At 49.6% G+C, this 18,772-nt stretch overlaps 1 protein-coding gene across 2 annotated transcripts; it reads right to left on the bottom strand.

Annotated features, from left to right (window-relative positions):
* Window positions 1–218: 218 nt before the first annotated feature.
* FHL1 (four and a half LIM domains 1) lies at window positions 219–11,788 on the bottom strand. Of its 2 annotated transcripts, none has more exons than XM_027687370.1 (6): window positions 11,658–11,788; window positions 4,260–4,444; window positions 3,385–3,562; window positions 2,727–2,896; window positions 1,978–2,164; window positions 219–1,215 (listed from the first exon to the last, which is right to left on the bottom strand). In XM_027687370.1, the coding sequence occupies exons 1-6, from the start codon at window positions 11,677–11,679 to the stop codon at window positions 1,058–1,060; spliced, it is 900 nt and encodes a 299-aa protein (XP_027543171.1). In that variant the 5' UTR covers window positions 11,680–11,788; the 3' UTR covers window positions 219–1,057. The 2 variants fall into 2 exon arrangements, with proteins under 2 accessions (XP_027543171.1, XP_027543172.1); XM_027687371.1 differs by having other exon boundaries at window positions 219–1,212; window positions 11,658–11,785.
* Window positions 11,789–18,772: the final 6,984 nt, after the last annotated feature.

Genomic DNA, 18,772 nt, shown 5'->3' with positions numbered 1-18,772 from the left:
AGATGGTCTGGTGTCAGTAATATATTAAAAAAATTAATTAGTTTATGGAAATTGTTGCTTTGGTCCTCAGATATTTAAGGGTGCAGTGACAGCACAGCTGACTCTTTACTTTGCCAGTATCAGTGTATGAGACTTGGTTTCAGTAGCTGAGCCTTAAGATGTGTCAATCATGTAAGATGGCAAAATGAAAAAGAAAAAACTTTTCCAGACTGTAGGACTCCAAGCAGGCACTAGTCTTACTTTTATTCAATCACAAAACATACACTGATAGGATAGGAGAGCTATCGTCGTCTGAGCTATTTTTAAGGCACTTGTAAATGCATGTGCATGTTTTAGGTGAAAGATTTACTACTTGTTAATGGATTAATAATTGTACATAGACAGCCTTGTTTAAACAATGATATAAAAAAAGCTGATGAGCAAAACTTTTGGACAAACCATGCGGAAATCAAGACTAAAACAAGTTTATGGAACCTTAACTAAGCTAAATTGCACTGCCAAAACGTTATAAGTAAGATGAAGCCATTCAGTACATGTGCTGCAATTTGGTGTGGTAGGGTAAGCTAAGGTATTTAATGATTATTTATTAATGGTGTAGTGCATGTTGTGTACCTGTACTTGTAAAAGCATAATAATGAATCCCTCTGATCCCAGGTGCAATCTTTGTATCTCTGTATCCCAGGTTCATGCCTTGTCAAACCCACTTCAGTTAAGTGCCAAGCTTAAACGTATACCAGACAAGTTTAAAACTAGATTTGTTTTAGTTAAGCCACACACGGATGATGTAGCGTGTGGATCTCTAATGCTAAATCTAACAACAGCATTTCAAGCCTTTACACTAAGAGTTACTTGGAAACAAGGTTAGATTTTTGCAAGGCTACATGCTCTTGTATGCAGGAGCTTCAAAAGTCAAACCCAGTATATTGAGGCTAATTTAGTTCTTATACTAAAATGGAAACAGATAAAATTCTCAACATGCAAAAACCTGCTCCTTTACCAGGACTGTTTGGGAAAGCAGGGCTTTAAAATCCATCTTACAGCACTTGCTGTCTGCTCATTACAGTCGTTTGGGACACTCAGCACAGTAAATTTTTCCATTATGGCAAACAAAGCGCTTGTTGGCCAGACCACGGGCACACTTTGTGCACTTGAAACAATAATCGTGCCAGGATTCATCCTCGTAGTTAACCACGCTGGTTCCTCTTCCAAATCCTGCTAGGAGAGAACACAATTATAGGACGGCGATAGTAGCTTTGCCTTGGCTGGGTCAGCCCACCAAGCAGCAGATCCCCTTCTTACTCCCTTCTGTGCTTCTCTAGGCTAGCAGGCCACAGTGTGTGCCTCAAGTACCAGTCAAAGTGGCCAATGAAGCAGGTTTTTTGATGCATCTTTTGATGTTTCTTGTAGAAACAGGTAGTTAGCATAAGGCTTGCATGGCTTGTCTCTGCAAGAAGCTTTTTCTCTTGGATCCTTGCTCCAAGAAGCAGTCAAGCTGAAGGAAAGATGTAGAGCAAGGACAGGACATGTGGTCTCAGATCCTGGCTCTAAAATGAAGAATGGCATAAGAGTCTCGTGGGACTGGCAGGACAGTGCCCACATTTCAGGGCTGAGCTCTGTAATCCAGTAATTGTTAAATGTAAAATACATCAGAAGCGAAGCAAATGTCATTTTGGGACAGTAGAATGTTTTAGACTTAAGGGTCTCAAACTAGGATACAGGTGGGAACACTTGTAGCTGGGGGAGTTCTGAAGGAGGTAAATTTGAGGCATGCAAAGGGTGAAGAGCTCAGTTACTGGCTCAAACTCCATCCAGCAAGAACACGTGTCTTGGAGTCAGATCACTTGTAAATTGCTGGGGTTGAGCTTGGGTTACTAGAGCTGCTCTGATGTTACCCGCCTCTGGGCTCCGTGGCTTTTGGGAATCACTGTTCTGACCTTAAGCACCCACTGCCTTCGAGCTGCATTTAACCCAACATACCTGTGATAGGATTCTTGCAGCCAGCACACTTCTTGGCCACGCACTCCTTGTAGCATTCAACGCAGTAAAAGTCATCCTCCACAGCTGTGAAGCGCTTCCCGCCCAGTGGCTTCTTGCAGTTGGAGCAAATGAAACACTCGGAATGCCAAGGCTTTTCCTGGTAAGTGAGGCCTCCAGAAGTGATGGGCTGGGAGGCAAAGAGCAGAGGTGTGGTTTAGAAGCAGCAGGGAGAAAGAGAGGCGACACAGACATGGGGTGGAGGGAAGGAAGGCTTTGTCATGGAGAGGAACTTGTCAGAAGTTTGCATCAAAATTAAATTGTGCGGCTCCCTTGAGTTTCTCTAGCCCAAAGTCCTGTGTACCTGGCATTTTCAACAATAGGTTTTTTTACCTGCAGTAACTGCAATTCTACACTGACCAGTTGCAAAAGTTGTAAAACATTCACTTCTTGAATACACAGGACCTACTAGAGAGCTTAAATTATCCCCAAAGCAAGTGCAAGACTGGTGCCCACTTGCTTTCTGCACTGTTGCCGTCAGATAACCCAACAGACCCTGCCCAGATCCCATAATGTACAGGAACCATCAGCTCTTCTGTTATTCCACCAGCTGCTGGCACCAGTATCTCAAGGACAGAACATAAGCCTTGGTATAGCTTCAGCATGGTCTGTCTCTGGTTTACCCTCCCAGCTTCCAAAAGACACACAAGAGCCGGTTCTGGCAGCTGCCTTTGCAAAGGGGAAGGACTCACATTCTTGCATTTAGCGCAGGTCTTGGCAAACTTGTGCTCGTGGCAGGAGACACAGTAGAATTCATCACCCTTGGGGAAGAAGCTCCCGGATCCAATCACTTGCTTGCATTGGCTGCAGGTGAAGCAATCCTTATGCCAGACCATCTTCTTGTACTCAACATTTTGGTCTCCTGCAATAGATAGAAATAACCTGTTACGTGGGATTTCAGGCCTGTGGCAAACCCTCACCCTGTGCAGTGTAACTTATCTATGGGCAAGAACTGTCCATACTTACACTCACAATTCAGTTGGAATGTAGACAAGAGACAAGCTGTTAATTTCTGTATCTGATTTTAGCCAGGGGCTGCTAGATTTTCTTAAAATATTTGTCAGACCAGGTGCCCGAGCCTCCTAATAGCTTGATTTAGAGAGCAAAGCTTTTGGTAGAAATGGTTTAAGACTAACTATTAATTATCACACGAGGGTTAACTGCAAAGAAGCTTTTCAGTACTTGAATAAAATGGACAGGTGAGAGCAGTCAAAACTTACACTATTTTGTGGTTCTGTCTGCCACTGTGATGCTCATACCCACAACTGCAGCCTCACAGCTTGATAAACCCCCCTGGTTATGCGCTGGAGCAGAATGTGGCCCTTGTACCCCTCTCACTGGCACCAGTACCTGCAATTATGGGCTTAAAGCAGCCCTTACACCTGGGTGCATCCTCAGTAGCAGTGCAGTTGCTGCACCAGACCTTGTTGTTCTCCCGGAGCATGAAGGGCTCGTTGACCAGGGACGTGTAGCACTTGAAGCAGCGGAAGCAATTATCGTGCCAGTAACGGTTCTTGAAATGCAGCTCCTGGAACAAACAGAAAGGGAGCGATAAGCTTGTCTCTGTCACTGAGCAGCCCTAAAGCCAAGCATCTGGCTCATCAGCCTGGGCAGTCAAGGATAGATTCCTTGTTCCTAAGCGCTGTCTGATTCTGTGGGTGGAGCTGCAGCTCCTCTGCAAGCAGTCAAGGGAAGGACATTTAACCAGACTCACTGACACAATCGCAATCACTTTTGAGGGTGGCAGAGGTTGCTTCAAACCAACAGCTTTGAGATTTGAAGTTCTGCAAGTGTGTGCTTCTCAGGTTGTCATACTCCCTCTAGTCCAGGTGTACATTATTACTGCCATAAACACGAAGTAATAAACATCTGACAAACTGACGACATCAGACCCTGGCTTTCCCAGTGCTTTGCCCAGATTAGTTTTTGTAGGTCCTGTGCAGGTTACCTGCAGTTCTCTCTTCAGGGCAACTCAGCATTTGCAGCTGAATTGTTGCTGAATCCAGAACCTGAAATTGGCTCCTGTGCCACAGCAGCCCACCATGAGCATCCCTCTGCACGTCCCAGTGTCACTGGCTCTTTGCCCAAGGAGCACATGGCCCACCAGCCACAGGACCCACAAAGAACTCGTTTTCACACGGTAGCTCACAAACAGACCAGAGCCAGCAAGACAAGCAGGAGGGTTCATCAGCATCTGCCCGTTCTCATCATCCATCAGCACTCACCTTGGAGTCAGCTCCAATGGGTTTCTTGCACTCGGTGCAGGTGTTGGCACAGAACTTCTCGAAGCACTTGACGCAGCAGTGCCTGCCCTCCTTCTGCACATACTTCTTCCCGTGCAGGGGGTCCCGGCAGTAGTGGCAGTCGAAGCGCTCCGACATGGTGCCCACGGTGTAACTGCTGCCAGGCCCTGCAAGGGGACACAGGGTGAGGGAACGGCACTGCACCCCTGACAACTGCTCCAGCTTCTTGGGGCTGTGCAAATCAGGAGGAGGATGGCTCAGCAATGAGCATGTGGTGGTGTCACACTCCTCGAGGGCTTGCTGGTAGAGAAAGCAGCCCCGGTGGCAGCACTGTTAAGGCAATTTTTCTATGATGCGGCTCAGGCAGTTAGAAAACACGACACCTCTCTGCCACCTGCACTGGCATTTTCCCAGTGTCTCCAGGGTCTAGGTTAGGCCAATGAACCATCACACTCGGGGAGGCTGAATGCCTTCCTCAGCTGGGCAGGAGAGAGAAAAAGGCTCCTGGGTCGGATTAAGGAGAGGGAGAAATCACTCAGCAATTACTGTCATGGGCAAAACAGAATTGAGTTGGGGAAAGCAGCTTAATCAATCTTAAAAACACCTTCCCCCTGCCACTTCCCTTCTTACCAAGCTCAACTTAAATCCTGATTCCTCTACCATCTCCCTCCAGCAGCTCAGAGGGGTGGGGAAGGGGGACAATGATCAGTTCATCACAGTTTGTCTGCCCCTCCTTCCTTCTCATACTCTCCCTGCTCCTGCATGGGGTCACTCCAGCAGGAGACAGTTTTCCACGAACTTCTCCAACATGAATCATTCCCATGGGCTGCAGTTCCTCACAAACTGCTCCAGCCATGTGTCCCTTCCACAGGGTGCAGCCCTTCAGAAACAGGCTGCTCACTCAGGGAGCACAGTTGCTGTTGAGTCCCACACCAGCCTTTCCCCTTCTTAACAGGAAGGACGCTAGACTGTTGTATTTACATATTTCACATCAAGCAAGGGTAATGACACCTAATCACTCCCCGAGAGTCCCTTAGTTCATTACTGCAGGCCTCAGCAAGGCCCTGGCTGAGGCACTACATCAGTTGTGTGCAGAAATCACCACCAAACAAGAGCAGAGCGGAATAGTTTCCATGTTTCCAGCCCGAACCCTCAGCCAGCTGCAGCCCTCCAAGGCCTTTTGTGCTGGATAGTTGTGCAGCTTCCAGCTGCCTCTTTTCACCAGGCTTTCACATATAAAATCATAAGGGAAAAAAAAACAAACAGGAAAATATCTCCCTGCATGGAAAGATGCTTCTTCAGTTCATGCCAGCGAGGCTCTGCCAAGGCCCATGGCCAGGGATCCAGCACATCCACGGGTGTGGGGGCTCTTGACCAGAGGATTTTCCACTTTGGCCAGAGATGCACACTCATGCTTTCTCCCCAGACACCCATCCCATCCTGCACACCCAGCCTCAGCCTCCCAAACCACTCGTGCTGAAAGTTCCCTCCATTTCCATACACTCTTCCTCAGCAGAAGTCACCAACACTCGTGTGAGGGGACTGCAAGGGCTCTGGCAGGGTTCAGAGAATCCTGGAGTGGTTTGGGTTTGAAGGGACCTTAAAGATCATCAATTTCCAAACCCCCTGCCATGGGCAGGAATGCCACTCAGTGGGTCAGGTTGCTCAAAGCCCCATCCAAGCTGGCCTGGGACGATTCCAGGGGTGGGGTGTAGAGGGTTACACAAGGCTGTGGAGCGGCAGGAAAGGCAGCTCCATCCCGGCTCGTTCTCCCACAGCCCCAGCCCTGCAGAGCCCTTGTTTCCCTTCATGGCCAACACCCTGGGACACAGCCCTGAACTTTCTGCACCATCAGCAACCGGATGGGAGTTATGGCCATGGTCTGGCAATGGGGGCTGCCAAGAGGAAACGTCCTCTTTTCCTGATGGAGCAGCAGTGCCAGCACAGAGCAAGGAAGGAGAGGACATGTTCAGGCCATACAAATTGCTGCTGCCTCCATTGCGTGGCCTCACCTCAGAACATCCACTCAGCCCTGGAGTTTTGGGGGCTGCTTTGGTGCCTGTTCCTGACAGAGCTGATTTGTACAACTGGTGCTCATTCCAGCCATGCTGCTCCAAGCCTCAGCACAGTGTCTGTAAACTGAAATAGTGTCTGGGGGTTTTGGGGTGTAGAGAGGGTGTGTCGCTCCCAGCTGTGCCCTCACAGCAAGGAAGGGTCAGCGGGACCCCGTCGGGCTCATCCTCAGCCCCAGGGTGCTGTTGGGTCTGCCCTGTTACACCTTGAGGACCTATTCACACAGATTTTCATGGACACTTGCCCACCCCAGTGATTCCAGATTCGTCACCAGCTGCAGGGCTCAACCTCACCGGCTGGGCACACATCCAACCCACCAGGTCCCGACCAGGGCCAGCCTGGCCCATGAGTCCTGGAGACATGGGGAGGCTGCAGCAGAGCTAAAGGCTGAGTTCACACCCTTTTCCTTCCCCTAAAACTTACAGAGGTAGGCTGGAGTCTGAGCTGGCAGGAACTGCACTCTATAGGGGAACCAAAGTCTGGAAATGCTGCCTTGGCAAGGCCAGGGGATGGCCACGTCCTGCTGACAACTACCCCAAGGTAGTTCAAGCAAATGAAACAAATAAACAGCTGGGAAACATGGAAACTATGTGAGCCACCACCAGCTCTGCAGAGCTTTAGCAAGCAAGTGGGTTTAATTCGGAAGAAATGCAATTGCACAGAGTCCACAGCAAACATTCCCCGTCTCAGGTTTAGGGTTGCTTTCAACCAGAACACATAATCTTAAAAGTATGGCTCAGGGAGTAACGTAATCCTGTGCTCCCATGTAATGCATCACGCGCTAATGTGAGGCACATTTATCACAGCATCTTTGGAGTTACAGACAAATTCACACTGGGCCTGGCCTGGCTCCTGGAGCTGGGCTGTGCGTGCAGCCAGGCCAGCATCTGCCTGCCTCGTGCCACCTCACCCACCAGAAAGCCCCCCTCGTACGTAGGCATTTACTTCCAGTTTTTCCAGGAGCTTTCTGCCCTCAGCAGAATCATTCCTGATCTAGACCCAGGAAAGGCACCTCTGTCCCCTTGCCTGCAGTGAGGATGCACTGAGCACACTCTCACAGCAAACATGCTGCCTGCTCATGGGCTCTGCTCACCCGGGCTTATGTCCAGAGCCCATGTCAGCCAGACCACATCCTACAACCCTCCCACAGGAGCAGCCCATCCAGGGGCTGGTGCACAAGAGCCCCAAAAGCCACCAGTGTGTGGCAGAACAGGGTTTCAGGCCAGTTGAAGATGCACTGGGACCACCAGGTCATTCTCCCAAAGTGGAGCAAACATTGGTGGACTCTTCAGAGCTCAGCTTCATTTAGTGTCCTACAGCTGCTCCCCTCAGACCTCCTGTCCCCTCTCACAGAAGGTAAACAGAGCAGATATTTCTTGTGCTCTGTATAAAAATAATTACATCTTCCAAAGCCTGGTTGGCAGCAGGTCATGCTTTTGGAGTTGTTTATCTGCTTAATAACCACTTCACCCTCCAGCCGCACCCGGTCCCCACAGCTTAACTTTCCAGAGTTTCCAGGTATATTAACCCTGGCCTATCTTTACTGTCTGAAAAATAGGCAAGTCATGAAACACTGGGTATATGGAAAAATCATTACTTCCTTGTAGCCTTTATGTTAGTGCCCACTGTCTTGCTTCCCCATGGAAGTGGTGCAGCAGCTGTTGAGCATACGGTGTGGATTCACAACTGGGGATTCACAACTGTGGATTCACAACTGTGGATTCACAACTATGCTACAGCAACACAAAATTCAGGGCTCAGAGTAAGCACTCACCAAGCTAACCACCAGACCCCGAAGCACTGAACCCTTGTGCTTCTTTTCACAGTGCTGTGCTTAAAATAAGATCAGTAATGCAGCCGGTTGAGCTTGGGAGTTATTTGAACACAGTTTCTTTGGCTGTACTTTTACACCAAATTACAGCAACTCCAAGCTGACAGCCTGGTCAAGTGTCTCTTGTTTAGCTCCAGGAGAATAATGTACCCTGAGGACATCTACTAATGCAAACCCCATTTCAGCTTGTCACTGAGGCCACAGAATGGGATTTAGAAAACATAAGAAAAGTATGGACAGACTGGAGGATGTTCTGCTGGAGAGGAACAGGTGAAAAGAGACAGCACAGGTGGCAGGGGAGAGGGGTACATGCCCATCCTTAAATAGCCTGGAGGACCCCCATTAAGAATAAGAGATAAAGAAAAATATAGCAACACTTCCAGAAACTAATCCCCCTCTAAGCAAGGTGTCCCTGTCCCACCAGCCCTGGCAGGGTGCTGTCTAAATGTAGCTCCCTGATGGATTTGGCTACAGCTTGAGGACAGATGGCCAGGCCAGTGGCCTTCTCGAGTATCAGGGTATTTGGCACAAAGATCCACTGGAACACAACCCTAACATTTACCTGACCACAGAGGTGCCAATTAGCCACTTGTGCCCTGGGAGCATCTTCTGCTTTTTAAAAGCAGCTCCTCAGCCCTTGGACAACCATGACTTCCACCCTCCAGAGATCTCAAACATCTGGGGCCTGTTGGCTGCCACGCACCTCAAATCATCCTGAGCTGTGCGGTGGAGCTGTCACAGGGCTGGGTCAGGCTCAGTGTCAGGGCTGTCTGCAGCATGGCGAGGTCGGGATGGAGAGGGTACAGACCCAAGAAGTGCCATCCTACAAAAGCTACTCCATTCATACAACCCCCTGCCCCTCCCTGGGTTTCTGTCTCCCGTCGCCCCTGGGCTGGTTCATCCCAGTTCAGTTACACACCCAGAGCAACATTGCAGCGGTTTGCACGGCAAATGAAACCAAAGCATTCAGCAAAGGGAGCTGAAGCACAGCTGATAAGCAAAGCACTTAGCACAGGATATGTGTTAATGTCTCTGGGGAGTATGTTTAAATGTGATAAACTACCCAGGAAGAACTTGAAGTGTGGTCTCTAAAAACAACAAGAGAAACTGTACTTATACTTTACAGATTATTCTGTCACTTAAGGAAGAAGATGAGCTTGAAGTTGTTAACCCTGTGCCCTACCCACAGTTGCATACAGAAGAAAAAGAGCAATTGCTTTTTGACTCTCCATCAATTTTATTTTTCTCAGCAGATTGAGCACACAGCCCCCACACTGCCAGGATTGGCTACACCCGCCTGTTCCAGCTCAGTCCTGGCATCCCCTGCTCTGTCACCTGAGTTACCATTCTCAGCATTCCTCTGTGCAATGTTGCATGGTTTGCTATAAATACCAGGGAAACCCTTAAAGAAAGGGTCCTGTTAATCCGAAATGCAAAGTGACACTCAGGACTACACTGGCACACTGCCTTGGACAACAAACGTTTGCAAAGCCAAAGGAAAGAAAGAAGGAAAGAAAACTCCTGCAGGTTATTTTCGCTGGGAGGGCTGGCAGTACTGAGTGGAGAACTCTGCTCTCCCATTGCCAGGCTGGGGCACGTGCGACTCTCGTACTCTATAATTCAAAAATTAGCCTGTTGATAAAATGGAAGCTTCTTTATTTAGAACAAGAACAGCTCCAAGTTCCTCAGGCGGTGGCCAAAAACATTCCCTACGGTCCTATTGCCACCATGTCTGAGCACATCCCAATCATTATTAAATCTTCACAGTTCCCCAGGGAAGTACGGATGTGCTATTTATTAAAAACTACTGCTCCAGCCCTGCAAACACTTCCCCCAAGGATTGCTTTGGCACTCAATACAGGGCTCAGCTAAGGCTAACAAGGCACAACTGCCTCAAGTAAGGCTGAGTACTTAGGCAGAGTTTAAGCAGTGAAGTCCAAACCTTTCAAAACTAACCAGATCAGCTAAAGCAAGAATCCTGTTCAGTAACTAACTCTGTGGCTGCATTAAGCTTTGACCTTTGAGATTCTTCAGCTGTGTTCCCAGCTATGCACAGATCTGCGCCCACCTCAGCAGCTGGATGCCCTTCTCATGCCCAGGTGCCCTTGGGAGCCAAATCTGAGCTTCCTCCTGTTATGGAGGATTCACCCCACCCCCAGAGCAGGAACTATGGTACCCCTGCAACTGTCCCCAGGACTGGGGCTCCCTGTGGAGTGCCAGAGTGGTTGCTGTCCTCCAACCACAGCTTCTGCTCAGAAGACTCCTCAGCATTTTGTATTACAGCACAACATCAAGTCTGTGAGTCCTTGCCCCAGGGAACTGAGGAAGGTGAGAAAGAAAACAAAGGTATAGCTTGGAAGACATTGAAAGGACGCTACATTAGACAGTCTTGTGGACTGAAGTTAAAAAACAAGTGTTGTCTTACATCAAATTATAACACAGAAGTCAAATTTTACTCAGAAAGGTACCTTGCATAATGTACATCTGCATCACACAAGCAAATCTGAAGCAGTTACGTGCTGTGCAAGCAGCCCCTTGCTTATGCCCTGTCCTGGGAGGCTGAGCACGAAGTTGAGCAGTGCTGTGCCTTTCCTCCCCAGTTCTGAGGAGGCTCTATGTTCCCAAGTTTCACAAGCACTCCTGGTTCCCAGTGGGCAGCAGCTCGCTTTGGTGCCCATGGCAGCTGCACCCCAAATCTCTCCCCAAGCACGTCCACCCTTTGATCTCATCAAGAGATGCAATGGCACTGCCGTCATCATTATGGTGTGGGGCTGTAAATGCACGTTGGACACACAAAAACAGCTTCTAAGAGTCAGATAGACTTTTAAAAATCCCAAAGAGCTTTCGATTGTCTTCAGCTGGAAGGCTAGAGGAGATTAGTTGGGATGGGAAGACACCACACATCTGCATGTCGTGGGGACATGCAAAACATGATCTCAAGGTTCCTGTCGGTGTTAATGGGAAGGAGAAGTTCAGATTTTCCTATCACTGGCGAGTCAGCCCATCTGATGTACAAGACAAACACAGAGAAGGGGGAGTAACTGCAAAACCACCAGAGCAGAGCAAACCCTCTGGGGTTTACACGTGGGGCTCCCCTCAGCTCTGGGTTCCCTGCTCACTGCAATAAGCTTGTTGTAAGAAGGAGCATTGTTCCCCACTGTCACTAAGTCTTCTTCAAATAGCAGCTGAGCCCCAGCCTTCCCACAGCAGCACTTACCAGGAGCAGATACAATAGCACTTACCATCCAATGCATTTTACAAAATAAACAACGCCACCACCACCCCCCTGCTCCCAGCACCAATCCCCCCACGCTGGTTATCAGCCCCTTTGCCATCAGGAGTTACAGCTGCAGATTGCTGAGGCTTCAGACTGAATTCAAAAGAGTTATTTCTCTGGTGCAGGAGACTGTCAGCAAAACCTTCCTTCCCATCTACCAGGCATATTCCCACGACACCTGGTAGCACGTCAGCTTTACCTGTGTGCCTGTGGAAAGCCATGACTAAGCAGCCCAAAGTCAGCAGCAGCCCCTCAGGTAATGAAGTTCACAGTCTCTTGGCTGATAAGGAGCTGCCCCATTTGATAACATACATTTAAACGGAGGCTATTAATACGGACGGGACTCCTACCAGATGTCCACTCCCCTCCCCAGAGATCACAACCTTAATCCCCCTGGAAAATTCTTACCATTTTAGGTGATCCGAGGGAGAAGAATAGGATCCTGAGACCTCTAGGTCTCTGTAGGCAACATTCAAATACCTGCCCAGCTACTCAGCACCCAAATTAGTCCCAAAGGCAGAGTGTGCCTCAGGAACTTGACCCCATGCTAGTACTATTTGGCCTTGGCTTTAGAGTGAGATTGTGTCTCAACAGTCCCAAGCTGAATTACAGACCCAACATTAATGCTGCTGTGCCATTGCTGAAGGGAAGAGGTGGATATCAGTCCCGTGGGGGGTGAAGGGGCTGCAGTCCCAGGAACCAGCAAGAGACTGTCCTCTGGATGTAGGACCATGGAAGGATGTGGGCTGTAGCCCTGGGAACTCAGCTGACAGCCCACAGAAGTCCCAGCAGATAAATTCATGGTGGGTTGGACTTGCTTTCAACACGAAGGTCATGCTGAAGTTTTACTGCCAGTAAAACTACCGTGCTTGGTCCTCCCCCAGCTTTCACCCTGAGGAAGCTCAAGGCATTAACTCTTCAAAGTGAGTGAGTCCCTGAACAGTCCCTTAGAAAGCTGGCTTTCATGATATGGGGCTTCTCTAGCATCTAACGTGACTTTAGAGGGCACCGGTTCATGTCTCTGTCCTCTCCATTAGGTGCCCACAAAGCTCCCTAGAAAATCCCAGCTCCATGGCTCCAACCAACCTATTTCCACCCAACTGATGGCAGGGTGGAGCCAGCTCTGGCTCGGGGTTCACTCCCATGGGGACACCCGGGCAGCAGCAGCTCCACAGCCCCAAACTCCCTCTGGGTTATGCAATTGGTGTCGGCGCACGCTCAGGGCCGGGGGCCAGGGCGGCCCAGCTGCTAATCCTGCCTCACCCCTGACGCACTGCACGGCCGTGGGAAAGTCAGTCAACCTCCCTGACAGCCACTGGGAAAAGCCAATGTTTATCATTCCTTCCAGGGAGCCCATCGTGGTGGTGTCTGGCCTCTGAACAGCAACCCTGCTACAGCCAGGAGCATCTCTGCTTCCCACTTGCAGAGGTCCCAAGAGCTCCTCAGCCACATGTCACCTGGGCCTTCACACCCATCTTAGGGCTCCCATGTAGCACATGCACAAGGTCAGCACCTCACCAGCATCCCAACACCTCCAAGTTTCCAACATGGCCTGGAAAAGGCCACACTTGACAGCCTGCCATCCCAAAAGAGCTCAGCATGGATCCACTCATGTAGCAGATTGAGGCTGGGAAACACAGTAAGATACTAATGCACTGAAACACTTTGGCAGAGAAAAACCCAATGTTATTCTGCCCCAGCTCATCTATAAACTCCAGCAAATTGTTTGCATAATTCAGATGGTAACAGGAACCCTAACAACTGGTATTTTCCTGTGCTAATCTTGCTGCGTGCAGTGTAATATTTACAGACATGAGTTCATTTTTGGCAATGCACGTAGAGTTTACTCCATTAACTATTCTCATTCCTTTCTAGTTCCCTACACAAAGCTCTGGCACCCTCTCACCAGGCAGTCATTTCCTACTTCCCCCAGAATACCCTGGCATTTCAATTAGAAACCTTAGTTCTCCATCCTAAAAGATGGAACAGCGTTGCTGTGTGATGCCAGCAGCTGCCACACCCACCCAGAGGCAGCTGCAATCAGCAGTGGTTTGGCAGCACTGCAGAGGGGTGTGGAGGGCAGGGGTGGACACTTGGCCATCACAGTGTTTCGTGTGCACAAACACACGTGAGTTTGCAGCACCACAACAGGTTTGGGCTGGAGGAGGTGGGATGGAGAAAGCTTGGCCGGAAAACAGGAGGAAGACACAGCCCTGCTGATGCCCATGAAGCTCCACCAGGAAACTGCCTGGCACAGCTCACTCTGCCAAGCCTCTGGTGATTCTCTAGAGCAGTCTATGACAAAAAGGCCACTTTGTTTGAATTTGTGGCCTCCTGGTCCAACACAGCAGGAATAGATTGGGGATCAATTCCTACAGCTGCTCTTGGTTTCTTGGCTGGTCTAAGCCATATGACCCTGGACAATTCCCAGCTCCTCCCAGGCCCCTCTTCCTCCACACAAGTCCAGGTGAATAAACACACCAGTGGTGCAGTGTATAGTAGAGGTGCCAAGGAGGGACATTGTTGCCCTCTGAAACATGACAGAGAGCAGATATCTCCAGGAAGGAGAAGGTGCCTCAGAACAAGGTGTGCCAGCCCTGTCTGAGCCCTTCTCTGTGAGCCAGGCACACGCACCCACCCTGAGAGAAGAGTGGTACAAATACATCAGTGAGTACACAGCAGGGCATGTAGGCTTGGGATGTCATGTTTTTAACGTTAAACCTGTCCTGTGGGCTTTCCAGGGAGCTGCCCTGGACACCCTGATCCCACCACATGGGTCCGACTGCAAAGCAGCATGGCTGGGGCATAGTGTCATCCACTCAGATAAACAAATGATTCACATTGTGATTTCCAGAGTATTTTCTTGCCCTAAGAATCCTGCCAGAAAAGGTCTGGGCCTCTCAGCTTGCTCACACACATCCTGCTGTCACTCAACAGGCAGAAAGTCCTAAATAGAGCCGTTATAACCCAGGCATTGATGAACTATTTAGTCACCATCATCAAAGAAAGCAGCAGTAAATACCAGCAGCAGAGCACCTGTCCACCCCTTAAGATAAGGTTGTACCTTCTCCTTCCACACACGCTGCTGGCAGTGCACAGCACACCTGCACAGAAAAGCACACTGGCCCTTCACCAGGCTCCCCATAAAATGAGTCCCACACTGCTCCCTACCCTTCCTGTCCCTACCCTTACCCTGAACTCGCTCCATGCTCTCACTCCAGCTGGAGGCTGTGCAGGAATAGCACAGGACCAGCACAGTCCCATTGGCCAGGGTTGTACCAGGCAGATGAGGGTTGGCACCCCACACCCAGGTTTGTACAAACACTTCCTTCTTTTCAAGTAACAGCACAGCAGATTTTTTTTTTCCATTTTAAATCTCTCAGATTGCATGTATGTGTTCTGTCACAGAAGAGGCAGCAGCCCCCAGCGCCACAGAAATTCTGGGCAGGTTTGGGACCAGGACTGCCACCTGGGACTGATCCAGCTCTCCAAGCACTCAGTATCCAACGTGCTTTCTTCTCCCAGCACTGGCAGAAGGCACTGCAGAGCAGTCAGGGGATGGCCCCTGGCCCGCCCCAACCAAGATTATACCCGAAACAAAATGAGGAGTTTCCACTTAGTCCTTTCAAACAGCCAGTCCAGTTCAAAACTGGACAGTTTTTCTTTGAAGTATCCCAAAAATGCAGAACTCTCAAACACAGCTCAGTTCCCCTGTTTCATGTACAAGGATGTGCCTCCACACCCCTGAAGCTTCCCACAGGCACTCACAGGAACACAAGGCAGAGACACCCGGGTCCACACGGGATGTACCCACATCCAGAGCTAAACCAGCAAGGAAATCACTGCAGTGACAGAAGGGATGAACACCCCAGACACCAGGTGAGCCCTGTGCCCTCAGGGAACCGGTTCCAGAGGGGACAGTAGAGAAGGAAACAGGCAACACGTGGCAAAGGAACACAGGGTATTTTTCATTCTTCCATGCTAAACTCCAGCTCACAGCTGGGTCAGACCAGTGTGCTGAGCCTTTCAGTGCCAAGGGAAGCTTTTAGGATCAGCTGTGGAGGCAGGCATAGAGGATCTGGGAATAGATTTATAAGGAAGTGGATGCAGGCTGGGCAACCTTTAATGAACTCGGATATAGTGTGGGTAGAAACAAAAGGGGGAAAAGAAGGCAAGATAAGAAGAGATAAAAAAATAGGAATGAAGGTGAAGCAACAGACAGGAAATAATGCTTAAGAGATAATGGAACTGGAAATAAAGGCATCTGAAAAAAAAGCAAAACCAGGAAGAGATATAAACCAAGTTTTTTTCCATCTGCCTCCATCCACAGGCTGGACTGTTTCCAGGACTATTCCCGTGGCAGCTCCAAATTTATTTCTCTGCTGCCATCTGCTCTGTGGCTCCCCTACACACACGCTCCTGACTGGCACTTCTTCCCATCACCTGTTGCTGACATGGCAGACCTCTCTGCTGCTGAAAGCCAAGTGACTGAGGCCTGGGGGGAGTGTCTGCACATAAATCAGGAGCTGCTTTGTAGTCCCAAAGCTTTGTTCAGCTCCTGTTCCCTGTCCCGGCTATTGCAGGATTGGAGAACAGAAGCCACAGTGCAGTGGGACTCAGGTACCAAACAACCCCAGGGCAGCAGCACCAGGACACACAGGCTCCAGAGACGACTGGGCTGAGGAGAGGCTGCAGAAGCTTTAGGTGCTGTGCAGGGCTGGCTTTGAATCAACTGCACAAGAAAGTCCATTTCCCCTATCCCTACTCCCTCCTCCCTGTGCCTCTTTCATGCGCTACAGATAAGATGCCAAGACTGTATCTTCCAGCAGCAAGGAGTGCCTGATGTAGTCCCAACAGTTAGGATTTAGACATTCAGTACAAGCTCAAAAAGGGATAGTCCCAAAAGGCTGAAGATTTTTAAAAATCTCTTAGAAAGCTAAATGTATTAATCTTAAATGCACTCAGTTAAACCTGAGCCATGTTTCTCTTCCCAGCTCTGTCTCCCATGTCTTTCTGCCTCAACTCGTGCTGCAGAGGGGAGCTGTGAGTGTGCAGACAGCAGACTGGGAGGCTCAGCAGGCTGCCCACAGCCCCCTTGACAAACTGCAAGGTGAAAACAGCAGGTCTGAATGTGCCCATGAATATCAGCCAACCCTAAGGGGACACGATTTCCTTCGTTCCTCTCGGGAGAAAGATCCACATATACCACCAAGACTGGTCTGATTCATCTGCCTTTAAAAGTATCAAACCCAAAACTGAGCTAAAAAGCTTCAAATACTGCATTTGCATCTTTCCCCCAGCAGCTCTGGAGCTGGGTCATGCACAGACCCACCCAGCAGTGCTGTGGCCGGGCTGTGATGCTTCTCTATCACCAACAGCACTTCCACCAGGTGATGTGGTCCTGGGAAGAGCCCCAAGGCCAAACAGGCTGCACCACAACTTGGTTATTCCCCAACTTATTGCCCCAAAACTTCACACTTAGGACAGAGAAGCTCCTTAGGGCAATCTTAGCCAACTTTGGGTCTGTCTTTTTTCACATTTAGACACACTCACATGCAGGAGGAATGACCAGTGGAGTCAAAAGTGAGGCAAACATTTGCCAGTCTCAGCTTTCCCCTCATGGCTTAGCCCTGGCTTCAGAGCAGAGAAAAGTAACTTAAGTCCCTGTCAAATAAATACCACACTGATCTCAGCCAGGCAGCATGGCAGTCTCTCCAGGACAGATGAGGTGTGATGAACAGGCACAGCAATATAATCCTACCATACCCACACAATAAGTGCTCATGGCAGGACTTCACCGAGCAGTTACTGGGCCATCACTGAAATAATATTTCACAGCCTCCATTCTGCTCCCTGCACTTCTAATTGCTCTCAATTACTTCTCATGGGCAGCCTGGCTGAGCGATGCTCTGCTCCAGTGAAGTTAAACAGCTCACTGTGGAGCGCAGGGAAGGAACTTCAGCTGTTAGTTTGCATCACTCCTTGAAAGCTGGGTCATTCCCTGGAAACCTACCCACAGGAGTCAGAAATTAGCAGCTACCCAGACATCAGTTACAACACACATGCTCTCCAGCATCCCCCCATGGGTTTGCAGTAGCTCTGACACCCTCCTCTGACACCTTGGTCAACAGGACCTGGCAGCAAGGAAAACTTGCAAGGAGAGTTCTGCAGGCGATGCCCAAACTCTGCCTCCGAAGGCTGGGAATGCTTTCAGTGTGATGTCTCCTAGCACAACATCATGTTCCTGGGAAGCTGCTGGGCAGATAATTCTGCAGACCTCCGTCCTCTGCCCCCACAGGACAGTGGCCAAGCCAAAACCCCACACCAGCAGGGCTCTGCAGGACTGAGGAGCCTTGGTGTTACCTGTTTCAGAGCTTGATTTTCAGGGCTGTTTGTGGATGGATTGTGATGCTGGCAAAACATCCTCCAGAAATTCAGCACATGAGAGACACTGAGGATAGAAAACTTCAGCTCAGGTGTTCAGAGAAGGCTAAAGCAAAGCCCTCAGAAAAGGGCTGGGCAGAAGCACATTTCCTGGCTAAAGGTGAGGAAAGGCCACTGCTTCAGTGAGGACGTGCCTTTCCAAGCATTGGCATGCCAGTTGGGAAGACACCCTGGCATCCAGCACACCATCAAAGCACTGCCCGAACTTGGCACAGGCCCTAGGCCATGCCCTCAGCACTGATTTAGAGCTGACAGAGCCAGCCCTGCCCATGGGTTTAGCAGGAGAACCAGCCCATTACCCTGGGCAGTCACCTCGAGTAAGATTAGCATTTGGCTGCCTGCACCTTCAGTTATTAGCCAGAACTGGTGGCTGAAAGGACCAAATCCCCCTTGATATGTGGCCATTTTAAAAATAACCTTTCCCAAATCCCCACAGTGCATAACCCTGTGTCTGTCTCAGCTCCAAGAGTTGAAGGAGATCAGCTTGCAGGGCTGACGGGTATTTTTGGGCAGTCTGACTAATTGTCAGGACATATGCTGAACATTCTTTACAAGGAAAAACAAAGCTGCAAGGTCTCCTCCAGTGAGGCCTAAGGGGCCAGATTAGTCACAAGAGCTATTTTCATAAACCTCTGCTTTGAGAATGTTTAACTTCCAGCTTCAGATAAATGAGTTTTAAAATGAGAGAAGGGGTCAACATCCTTGCACCCCAACACTCACAATGAGGGCTCAGCCAGGCTGGCAGGCTGGGTCATGTCCAGCCCTGCACCAACAAGGGCAGGAGAAGTGGAAACCCTTCACCTTGGAGTGGCTTCAGATTCCCAACTGCTTCTTTGGCACCACATCACACGGGGACTCGCTGGCCATGCC

The sequence above is a fragment of the Neopelma chrysocephalum genome, unplaced genomic scaffold, assembly GCF_003984885.1.
Source record: "Neopelma chrysocephalum unplaced genomic scaffold, ASM398488v2 Primary Assembly neopelma1_73b, whole genome shotgun sequence".
Taxonomy (NCBI): Eukaryota; Metazoa; Chordata; class Aves; order Passeriformes; family Pipridae; genus Neopelma; species Neopelma chrysocephalum.
This window is presented reverse-complemented; position numbering and strand designations above follow the sequence as displayed.

Excerpts from the sequence above, each read along its gene's own strand:
- FHL1 (XM_027687370.1), bottom strand. The coding sequence starts at position 11,679 with ATGGCTTTCCACAGGCACACAG. Across the intron at positions 4,445-11,657 it reads GGCTTTCCACAGGCACACAG|GGCCTGGCAGCAGTTACACC; the intron begins GTAAAGCTGACG and ends GTCCCCTTGCAG. Across the intron at positions 2,165-2,726 it reads CCTGCGCTAAATGCAAGAAT|CCCATCACTTCTGGAGGCCT; the intron begins GTGAGTCCTTCC and ends TTTGCCTCCCAG.